Source organism: Cervus elaphus, chromosome X (assembly GCF_910594005.1).
Source record: "Cervus elaphus chromosome X, mCerEla1.1, whole genome shotgun sequence".
Taxonomy (NCBI): domain Eukaryota; kingdom Metazoa; phylum Chordata; class Mammalia; order Artiodactyla; family Cervidae; genus Cervus; species Cervus elaphus.
In genome coordinates, this window is record NC_057848.1 from 151,074,297 (window position 1) to 151,086,501 (window position 12,205).

Consider the following 12,205-nt stretch of genomic DNA (forward strand, 5'->3'; position numbering starts at 1 on the left):
ACGGGGAAAAATTTGGACACCACCAAACATGATATGCATGTGTGCATGCATGCTCAGTCGTGTCCAACTCTAAGACCCCATGGACTGTAGCCCGCCAGGCTTCTCTGTCCATGGAATTTTCTGGGCAAGAACTTTGGAGTGGGTTGCCATTTCCTCCCCCAAGGGATCTTTCTGACCAAGGGATTGAACCCACGTCTCTTGCGTCTACTGCATTGGAAGGTGGATTCTTTACCACTGCACCACATGGGAAGCCCCATACATGATATAAGGATGGCAAATAAAAATACACTAACTGTGAGGGAAATGTAAATGAAAACCATGATGAGACACAAGCCACATCTATTAGAATGCCTAAAATTAAAAATACCAACAATTCCTAGTGGAGATGAGGATGCATAGAAACTACCATTGCTAGTGGTAATGAAAAATGGTGTTGTTAACAACTCCTTGAGTGCTGGACTCAACTGCTCATGTTTTCACGACCCACTGAATGAAAGTAATGACTTGAAGATATAACTTAATTTTCTTTCTCAAATCCTCAGAGCTAAAATTTCTCTTGTGATGAAGTTCCAATGGATACATTAGAATTTCTCCTCAGTGTTGTCTGTGGTGGAGTTGTTCTTAGAATTTCATTTTATATTCACAGATCAAGTACTTACCCTCTCCAAGCTAAGCAAAAAAAAAACACATACATTACAAAGCTTCATCCTGCACATCTCTGGGAATGGCAGCATATTCAGTACAAAGGTTGGGGATGGGCTCCAGACAATGCCATGGATGGAAAATATGAGACTTCGTAAGCAAAAGCGGTACAGGGTTTCCCTGGTGGCTCAGTGGTAAAGAATCCAGCTGCCAATGCAGGAGAAATAAGGTTCCACCCCTGACCTGGGAAGATCCACATGCCACAGAGCAACTAAGCCTGTGCATCACGTCTACTGAGCCTGTGTTCTAGAGCCCGGGAGCTGCAACTACTGAAACCTGCACACCCTAGAGACGGTGTACTCTGCAACGAGAAGCCACCACAACAGGTCTGTGCACCACAACTAGAGAGTAGCCCCTGCTCACTACAACTAGGGAAAAGCCCTCAGCAAGGAAGACCCAGCACAACCAAAAATAAAGAAAGAAATATATTTTTAAAAGTGGTATATGAGACTAGTCATCGAATGAAACTATTTAAAAAATGCAACTCAAAGAAGTAGCACAAAGGAAGTGGGTGACGAACGTGTTCTGTATCTTGACTGGGATAACAGTAACATGACCTGACCCTTATGCATTTGTCAGCATTCACAGAACTGTACACCAGAGAGTGAATTGTACTGTATATAAATTTCAAAATGTAACCAACACCAGCCCCTGAAAATTATATACACTCATTGTCAAATACCTGGAAAACAAAAATATAATGTTATATACCATATACTATTTAAAATACTGGACATTAATACATAAGTGTAAAAAAGGCTTACTGATGTGGTTTCAGATTCCACATTTGAAATAACCTTTAAGAAACTACCATGCTACAAGGTTTGGTATAGTGACAAAAAAGAACACCCACTATTAACGGAAAACGCTATTAAAATACCATCTTTTCCAACTACATACCTATGCAAGGCCAAATTTTCTTCATATACTTCCACCAAAACAACACTACAACATATCACAGTAGATTGGATGCATAGGCAGATACGAGACTCTAGCTGTCTCTGAAGCCAGACATCAAAGAGATTTGCAAAAGTTTATAACCATGCCACTGTTGTTACAAAATTACTTTGCTTTGTAATGTATTTTTCATTAAAACTTTTTGTTATATAATATGCTTACTGTCAAATAAATGTGTTAATACCTTGTATGTTTCATTTTATAACTCAGTAAATAGGAATACATATAACCCACATAAGCAAAAACTCTTTGCCATTCTCGGTCATTTAAGAGTGTGCAGGGTCCCACAGAAGAAAGCTTTGCAAACGAATGTTCTATAACATTGTAAACACTTCATCAGCATGAGAAGCCACTATACTGTAAAAATTATAGCAGGACTTTCTTGACACTAGATGAACGCTGTAGTTGAAAAAAATGATCTTCAAAAGATTACCTGTGACTTCATCCATATGGTTTCTAACTCTTTAGTGTGTGTGTGTGTGTGTGTGTGTGTGTGTGTATAGAGAGAGAGAGAGAGAACGACACAAATAAATATATAGAGAGACATAAATTCTGGATAGTTTGGGTTTTTTCCTGACACAATTCTTAAACATTCTTTGGTGGTGGATAGAGACTGAAAGGCTGGCAACACAAGGCTCCTGAGAGCCCAGCTAGCAAATCATCTAAGTTCCCAGCAATGCTAAGAGTTTTTCCAACAGCCAAGAATCCTGCACCTGTGCAACCTGAATGAGGCTGGGGATCTTTAAGCAAAGCTGAATAACGTATTTCACAAAACTCTAACAGAAAAGTTATCATATGCTGGAGCATAGTAGAAACTGAAAGTATTTTTGAGGAAGTACAACAGGTCAAATGAGTTTTGAACCAGGACAGAAAGTTAAACACTGCTTCTCCAAATCCAGCTAAGACCAACATATCACAGGTGTTGGTAGGAGCAAATGGTAAAGCCACTTCTGAGGTACACCAAGCCCAAAACAAACCAACACTCACCAATTAGAAAATATTGGTGCTCTAATTCTTATTAACAGTGTTCTTCTTTGGAATCCAGGCTTTTTCTATGGTACCGTGGGGAGGCAGTTGAACTAAGTTCTTCTCAAACAGAAATACAGTTATTCCATTTAACACAAGACTAAGCCAGACAGAACGATCTGCAAATTCACATCTGCAAAAAACCGACTTCCACCTGCGAATCATAATGTATACCTTCTAGGGAAGGCAAGTATGAGAGACAGACACTGCCCAAGGTGCCCTCCTCCCCTCTCTCGTTTTAGTGTGCAGCAGAGAACGAGAGCTCTGTTTTGCTCCTTGAAGCCAAGAAGGTCAATGGTGTGAGAATCTCACTTTTGAAAGGTTAAATGGAATCTGTTCTGGTTCAGTTTCTTACGCTACTACAAGACAGTAGCTCTCGATGACGGGGTTTAGACCTGAAGTTGAATTTTTCCTAAAGACTCCAGGTTAGAGAAATCAAACTGAAAAAGGGATTCTACTGTTGGGGCACAAGTAGTTTTCTGTTTTTAACCCACCTGTTTTCAGATATTTGACAACTCCTCTGGCATTGCCTGAGCATTTCAAAAAACCTCCAATTTTCCCTTCAGATGAGGCCAACCATTTCAAAAGCCGCCGAAGCCGCAGGCGTCCCTTCAGTGGCTGCGCTCGTGCTTGGCTGGGTGGCTGTCACTGGCGTTCCGGACTCATGTCCCCGCTGACTCTGTGGCCTGGCCGGGCTTGGAAGGCTCACGCCCAGGACCCTGGCAGTGTTCTACCATGAGGGACGGCAATGAGGATGGCATGCAACTAGCTATTCATCAACGGCTGTCTTAGCGTGTGTGAGGAGCAGGATTCTGGGCAAGAGTCTCCAAGGATGATTGCGGTCCTGGTGCTGCTGTGACCCAGGAAATCACTTGATAGCACCAGCCTCTCAGAATTCAACAACTTTTTACTGAGCACCGACCAGGTTAGGCACAATCCTGGGTGCTGGGCCCTGGAGGACTTAGAGCCTAGTGTCCATTCCTTGCTTTTAGCCGCTTCCTCAAGCTTCCCTTATCACTGTCCCTTCCTCAGGTTGACTTTCGGACCACATTCACCAACACCAAAAAGGAAATTCCCGTGCTGGCAAAATGCAGGGATGGCCAGGGGAAAAGACAGCACCATGCGATGTCATGTAGTTCTGACTGGAGGGCAGAGCAGCGAGACAATGGAAGCTTCCAGACAAGCCTCAAACCTGGCAGCGAGGCCCCAGCCCAGGGCTGAATCTTGGGCGTGCAGGGCTGAGCACGCGGAGGAACTGTTACCTCAGAAGAGAATAAGGAGCATTAACAGCAATCACTCTCTAAGCACTAAGCACTTGAAATGCATCATCCTCTGTAGTCCTTCTCAGGACCTGACAGGCCAGGTACTATTACTATCGTTGTCTCACAGGCTACGAAACCCTGGTTTGGAGAAGGTCCTGAAGTGCTAGGCGATTAGACAGGAACTCTGACCAAGTGTCGGAGAAGGCAATGGCACCCCACTCGAGTACTCTTGCCTGGAAAATCCCATGGATGGAGGAGCCTTGTGGGCTGCAGCCCACGGGGTCACGAACAGTCGGACACAACTGAGCGATTTCACTTTCACTTTCATGAATTGAAGAAGGAAATGGCAACCCACTCCAGTATTCTTGCCTGGAGAATCCCAGGGACGGCGGAGCCTGGTGGGCTGCCGTCTATGGGGTCGCACCGAGTTGGACATGACTGAGGCACGTTAGCAGCAGCAGCAGCTGACCAAGTGTTTGAGTACAAAACCTCACAGTCTATCACAAGACTAGGAGGAGCTGCTCTGGAGAATGATATAAGCCAGCGCTGAGCTTTCTGTACGTGAGCAAAGAACTGGCAAGGGCCTTGGCTATGACTGCCCCCACCTCTGACAGAAGGCTCTGGAGGGAAAATATGCATATGTGGGGGAAAGACATGGAGAGCTACAGGCAGGAGCTCAGATGCTGCAGAAAGATCTGAGGTCTGCTTTCCCTGTGGTCAGGGCACCTGAGAATTTGGTGTGGATCCCCTGCTAGTTTCTCAAGATAATGCTCTAGTTCTATACCTCCCCAAATAGGGTCCATGCCATAGGTTAAGATTAAACAAAATAAAGGATAACAAGGTGTTGTGGTAAATATTCAGAGTACAAAGAAACATTGGTTACTCTATGAAGGTCAAAAGTCAGGTGGCATATAAGGCTGTACCTGATCCAAGTTGCTTACTGCAATTCCTTTATAACAACTAATAGTCATACCATGTTACTCTGTTTGCTTAGAACATGTAGCTGGCACGTTTTAGAGCACTAGATTTAACCTGTTATTCCCTTCGATTTGTACAGTAATAAATTTACTTATAATGAGATTCTACTTCCAACCATTAGCAAATCCCACAGTTCTTAATTTTTCTGTGAGAACAGACCATGCTGTCACAGCAAAATATTGTACCTGATTCAAGACCAGCTTGCTTAATATTCATACTTAAGAAAAAACAGCCATTCACTAATAAAAACACACCAAACCTCCACCAATGGGCTTCAGTATTAGAATACTGCATTTAAAAAATGCAATTGGTGTCCATGGTGTTCATTTATGCTAAGCTTCCCCATTAAATGATGTGGAGCAAAAAGAAATACTAATTCTTTTATTTTGTCTTAATAAGATTTAAGATGAGTTCTCTGGCTTCCTAAAGGAACAATCCTTCTTTAAGTACCACTGGGCAGCATGGATTGCACTGCTTGGGATGCTGAATGGGTGGGATGGATATCTATTGCCTCTTTGCATGCCTTTTGTACCACTTATAATTATGCTGTTAAGAGGTTTTACAGAAAAGAAACTCAATTTGTTCCTTTTAAGTGTTCTCAATATAAATGCAGAGGCAAGAAAATAAACAATAATTCCACTGGTGCTTATAGTTTAAACTATTTGAACTTACCTGTGAGACTACTGCATATTGCAACCTACAGCCTAAAAACTATCAGCCCACATCACCACAGGTAAGAAATGAGAAATTTTGAGGGTTATTGAACACCAAATGTTTGCAGCAGAACAGAAGTTACTGAACATCATTGCATGGCTCTAAAACCTTCAGATTCACCCGCACAATATAGCTGTCATGATGTATTGCTACACTTGAAAAGCAAAAGGCAATGGAAATAAGAGTGGCCCTGCTAATAAATTACACAGGTGGGGGTAGAGTGAGGGTCGTGATGTGGTGGGAGGCTGCTTCATCTCTTATTATCAGATTTATTTACTAATTGAGCTCTGTATATTCCTAAAGAAATGGTCCTCCTTCAAGCACTGTTGGACACCATGACTTTTGTTGCCTATGTATGATCCCAAGTGGATGTGTATTTTGGTGGAGCAAATACTTCAACCAATATTTTACCCTCCTTCCCGCACTTTTAATAAAAGGTAGCTCCAATTCAACTTCTGGTTTAACAACATTTTGTTTGGTGGCTGTTATTAGTTTTGTTTTCGAGGAATACATATCCATTACAAAATTCGCCATTTTTTTTGCAAACATGATAAGTTAACAAAATTTTTATTTATAAATTAACTTTATTAATTAACAAAATTACCATGGACTCTTCATACACAAAACATCCCACTTCCCTGCCACCACACTGAGGCTCAGCATCCCTGGTCAAATGCTCCTTTCTCTACTAGATGCTCACACACATCAGCATAAGAAAGTCCACCTTATGAGGCAAGTGACACTGGATGTTATTTTTGGAATTCCTCATAAAAGTGCGTCCAAAAGAGATTTTTTAAATGTGACTTATACCACAAATAATACACTAAGAAGGAAATGGGAAAAATACAGGGAGAGAGCAGGAATAGGAGAGGAAGAATGGTGAGGCAGCCACTCTCTGCCACCTTGTGTAGTTAAGTGAGACTCGTATCAGGACAATAAAAGTATGTTTCTACACAATGTGATTTTGTATCATGATAAAAACATTTCTGGTCAATGCCTCTTTGCCTGATATTTGCTTTGGGGAGACAACAAATTAAGGCTATGACCTTGGAGACAGGCATATGTTGAAATCAACAGTAATAAGTGACATAAAATAGAGAAGACAGGGTAACAAAGGGCCAATGCTTTCATATCAAAATACTATGGAGTCTTGTGTGAGCCTGAGAATCTTGTGAACCACTAATAAACCGTCTGCCAATATGACAACAGTGCAAAAAAAGAAATTTAAAGAAAAACCAAGGAAGTATATTGCTAAATATTAAAATGCATATGCTACCAGGAGCAAAGGGCTGGAACAGAGATCACAGATGAGACATCAGAGAAAAGTACAGATCCTGTCCTCAGAAAGCTTATGTCACAAAAACTCTGAGACTGTAAAACCAACAGCAAATTCCTAAGGAATTCAACCACTGATTTCTGGTCCTAGCAACTAATGAATGTTATAATATGCATAGCACTGACTAGCTAGTCACTTCATTTTTCTTGATTGAGGGCCAGCAATACTGCTGTTTAAAAACCATAGTGAAATGCCCTAAGTAATGCTCCTTTACAAGTGGCTGGCAACACTACAAGACTGGTGAGGAATACATTTCATCCAACTGGAACACTCTAAAACCTGCATAAGCCATCAATGAGAATTGAGGAGCATATTTTAGCTGACTATCCACCTTTAGCAACTAAAGGCTCTTTAAGTATTAAAATGAGGGTTTAATGTACATTATAACTAATAGTACTTGAGATGAAAGTAAATGACCCACTACCCCCTCCCAGGTACCAAGAGGGGTCAGATTTCCCATTTATCAGCAAGTCTTCAGGGTGGGCAGCATCTCAATCTCAGGCTCTTCTGTGGCTGCTTCATGGATGGCTGAGGGGAACACTTCAAAAATGAACCAGCTAAACAAACTTCCCAGCAGCACTTGACAGAGCTACACCTATTCTTCCCATTTCCAAAGCAGTGGAGAATTAATTACCAGTTCTATGGATCTATTGTAAGTATAATAGACTAAAGAGCTATCACAGACACATTTATTGTAAAAGCACAATCCCAAGAGTGTCTAGTGGAGGGCCAAAACGATTAACACAAATGCTTTGTCAGATCAAAGATAAAACCTGCACCGCCCAATTGAGGAATGAATTAGAACAGTGGGTTATCTTTCAAATTAACCAGGGCAGTTAGTGAGGAAAATTTCATGAAAGTGTAATTCTTAGCCTTTGTGAATCCACACAGCAGGCATTCTGCCAGCTGACAAGATGATGAAATTTTCATGCTTAAAAAAAGCCCTCTTCATTTCCCAATTTAGATTAGCTAGTGTTTCTCTCCCCTTGTGTGTGTGTGTGTGTGTGTTGTGTGTATGTTGTGTGTGTGTGTGTGTGTGTCTATTTGCTCTTCTAAAGCAGAATTTAAGGGGAGGGGGAACACATATCAATTTTTCACTGTAAAATCGAGTCTTTCAAAAACATTCTTAAAAGCTTAGAGATATAGTCTTTAAACTGGCTTTTTATGATTTTTCAAAAAATATCATTCAATTTTAACTTTGTATAGAGGAACCAATTAGGACCAGGGCATGAAATCCACTTTGAATTAGAGCTTTCTGTGCTGCCTCAAAGTCTTCCAGTGCTTCATCAAATCTTGAGATAAAGCATTAGAGGTATTTTCCTACTAAAGAAATTCATAAATTACTTAACATATCCTTGCTTGGTACTTCTTGTATTTTTATGTAAATGGAAATTTAAATATTCTAGGAAACAAGAATCTGAAGGACATAATCATTGCTATATGGTGAGAGAAAAAAGCATTTCCCCTCTTATTAAAGGAGCCAACATTAAAATATTATATGATGTAGACTGATTCTCAGATATATAAAACTTTTAATGTTTGTTCCATCACATTTATTCATACAGCACTATTTATTCATAACAGAAAATAACAGAATATGTGGCATATTTTTTGAAGAGTGATTAAGAAGTATACTGTTACCCTAAACTTTGGCCCCTTTGTTCTTGACAACCAGATTTCTCAGTGATCTAGAACTATGTTCCTTGGCAGGTTATAGTGTCTGGTCAAGTACCTTACTCCTCCACTTTCTTACTAAATCTCCTTCCTTATAGAGATGACTCCTTTCTCAATGCATGTTGTTCTTCACCTGCAGTGATTCTAAAACTAAGATGAAAAAAACATGGAGGCTCTCACTGGATATAATTTTATGTCCAATGGGGAGTATTTTCTAACTTGCAAAATAGGAGGAAACTTTTTGGTCATTAGCTTCAGAGAACAGACACTTAATCTTAGTACTTATTACCAACACCTATCTCCAGTACACTTGGTCTATTGACCTCCAGCAGGACTACCACCACTACCATGTATCACACTGAACTAACTGTAACCAGTATCATTCAGAGACACCTTAACAAAAGAAACACCATATCCCTCTACTGGCAAAGTTCATTTAAGTCTGGGGTCAGGAAGAAAGAGAACACTCTACTGAAAAAGTATAACGATAAAGTATAACATATAAAAGCTCTGATTTTGAGAATATTTGAAACATTTGTTCATCATGGGGTCAGGAAAAGAACGAATAATGGACTTCTTTCTCTCCCAGACAATCACATATGCCTAATGTCAATAAAAAGAGAAATAGGTTCCTAATTTTGAGGACAGTCATAGGAATGACATTTGGGTATTTTAATTAGAAATTCCTTACACTTGATCTTAGCCAAGAGGCCAAGAAGTGATTAGAAATTCCTTAGGAAAGTCAATCAAGCAGGCAGTTAAAACAGGAAAACTCTAACTGTTAAGTGAGATAGACAAGACAATTAAATGCTATAGAAACCTTGGGTTAAATGTCTGGATGCCTAAAGCTAGATTATTTAGCTTGAACAATACTTATATAACCACTACCCCCACAACACACACACAATTAGAAATCAATCTTTCAGTTAGGGTTATTTCTAACTATTCAGAAGATCATTTTTCTGCCTATTCCTAACTTAGTCAAAACAGATTGTCCGTTCTTAGAGGAGGAAATAGATGAGCTTCTCCTAGTATTAACATTTTCATGGTGAAGAATCTGATAGACTAAACACAGAGAGAAAACTCAGAATTCTTCCCAAGAGTCAAGAATCATGCTCTGCCCACTGAGGTCTGTAAAAGAGCTGAATAGTTTTGATTTGGGCTCTTTATGCTAAATAAAGGCCTAACATTTCACGTACTGAACATTTCATCTACTGCGGAATGTGAACCTACAGATAACCTTTATTCCCATCCAAATGTTCATTAAGTGCAGCACAGGATTATTCACTAAAATATTTCAGACTTCCCAAAATGTAGCCATAATTACTATTTTAAAAATATCTTCAGACAATCCTGCTTGGGCTTTTTTCCTCGACAAATATAAATTATTCTACTCCAAAAATCACAATACTATAACTCTGTGTTTTCACTCTTCATCCCAATGATCTGATACTTGATTTTCATTTAATGAGTTAGATTTTAAAGAAGAAAATGCTATGTTGTATGTTAAGTAACATATAGTAGAAATTAAAAAATGATACTGATCAAAGTTAAGAGTCTTACCTAAAAGAACCTGAGCATTTTTTGGAAATGCCTTGCCAGTGTAGCCTCTTTACATAAGTTACAGTGAGCATTCAAAGTAAAAGAAAATTTGTTTTAGATGACAAGGGACATAATGAAACACTAAGAAAAATCAAACAGGAAATGTGGGTTTTTTTTTTTTAATTTTAACTTTTTAAGAGAAAAAACGCATTCATATGAAATGTGTTAAAACCAAAACTTTAAAAGAAGGCTTCTTTATAATGCAGACAGCTCACTCACTTTTTTGGAATTTTTACTATATGTTAATAAAAATTAGACATTCTCTTTTAAAATGACAGACAAACTGCATTTAAATTTAAAAGATGTTTATTCTGATTTCCTTGGAAAATTAAGCTATGAAATGGTTTAGATTACCACATAAACACAAAGTGTTAGCTAGTTGGCAGTTTATTAAAAATCACCATACATGATGCTACAGGTCCAGTTGCCAAAGAAAGGTTAATATTGACTTTCCCTCCTGTGCCCAAAGATCTGAGTGACCATTTAACTTCATTTTATTTACCTAGCAAGAAACTAAACTTCTTCCTGATTATATTCTCATTTTTTCTTAAAAGCAAAAGCTTCATTTCTAAAAATAAAATGAGATGAAAATCCCCAATAGAAAAATCAAATCATTTTCCTTCATCTTTTCAAAATTTCAGTTTCAAAAAAAAAACCAATAATACAAAAAACCATTTTAAAACAAGTATCAAATCTAAGTAAACTGCATATGTAAGAAACTCACGGTGGATACTTACTTCATAGTATTTTTTAATGCAACGTCTGATGTCCATGATCAATTTGTTGCTCAGCTGTACCATAAAGGTCAGAGGCGAAGCCTTACAATTGATGTTACTGCAACGATACAAGCTGGGCTCCATATCAGTTCCCTACAGAAGTTAAGACAGACAGACAAACAAAAGGTTAGGAAAGGTTTCTGTGCTTAAAAACTTACATGCTGTCCTGCTATACAATATTCCTAACTCATTTTATTGGTGAGTTTTTTAACCTTATTTTCTCAACCACTTTCCACTCAAAGATCCCCTCACTCACACGTACCTTCCACTCTTGTCACCATGATAATGGAGAAGAAAACTGAAGGGAAAACCCTGAAATCACTTTTTTTACATTCAATACATGGCAGACTCCATGGATAAAGTAGTCTCCCCTCTGAAAATACCAGTGAAGTCAAGTTGCTGGAAATAAACATCCTTCTTAGAGATACTGAGCAAAATTTTAAATTTGTGTTTATTCATTCCAAACTTGAAGACAATGCAAGAATATTAATGACAATAGTTTGCTTAGTACTGCCAACTTGATTTTTAAGAATAAAGCCTAAAAATTAAGTGTTACACTACAAAATGATCACATTGTTAGCTTAGCAAATCTAAAACTTCTGTAACCCCGTCCCCTACAAATGTATTTGGGGGAGGGGAGAGAGAGGAGGAGAACAAATTTGAAAGAATGAATTAGTAGTTGGAGAAAATGTTTTGTTTTGTTTTAAACAAAGACAAAGCAAATGTAATATACAGGAAAACTGTTGGGGTTTCTGGAGCATTTGTTTTCCTTCTTGATACTTAAAACATCTTGGTTTCCTGCTCCAATCTGGTATATAACCCTACCCCGCCACACTAAGCAATTCCAGGTGGAAGAGATTTTAGAGCTTGACATCGGCTCTTCCACAGTTAGCCCATCTGCAAGTCGTCAAGCCTCCATGCAATTAACTATCTTATTTACAGCTGTAATGAAGCAAAACTCAAGGATTTAGCAAGTATTGCTGATCTGTGTCTGCCTCTTCCTTGCACTTGCTTCCAAAGACTGCTTTGTTTTGATTCAAAAAAATGCAAAACATCTGCTGTTTGTCCAAATTAACTTAAAATAATTACTTTTAATTTAGATAAAGGATGTATTTTCTTTCAGTTTCAAGGTTTTACATGGTTCTGCTGCCTACTCATTTGCCAATGGCTAGTACATG

The 12,205-nt window shown here is 38.9% G+C and overlaps 1 protein-coding gene and 1 pseudogene across 2 annotated transcripts in view; both read right to left on the minus strand.

Moving 5' to 3' along the window:
- POLA1 (DNA polymerase alpha 1, catalytic subunit) overlaps window positions 1-12,205 on the minus strand; it is a 289,718-nt gene that overhangs the window by 134,478 nt on the left and 143,035 nt on the right. For both annotated transcript variants that reach the window (XM_043895338.1, XM_043895337.1), the window contains one exon: window positions 10,989-11,120. In XM_043895338.1, coding sequence (XP_043751273.1) covers window positions 10,989-11,120 — 132 coding nt within the window. The remainder of the gene's footprint in view (window positions 1-10,988; window positions 11,121-12,205) is intronic.
- LOC122690918 lies at window positions 9,194-9,372 on the minus strand (annotated as a pseudogene).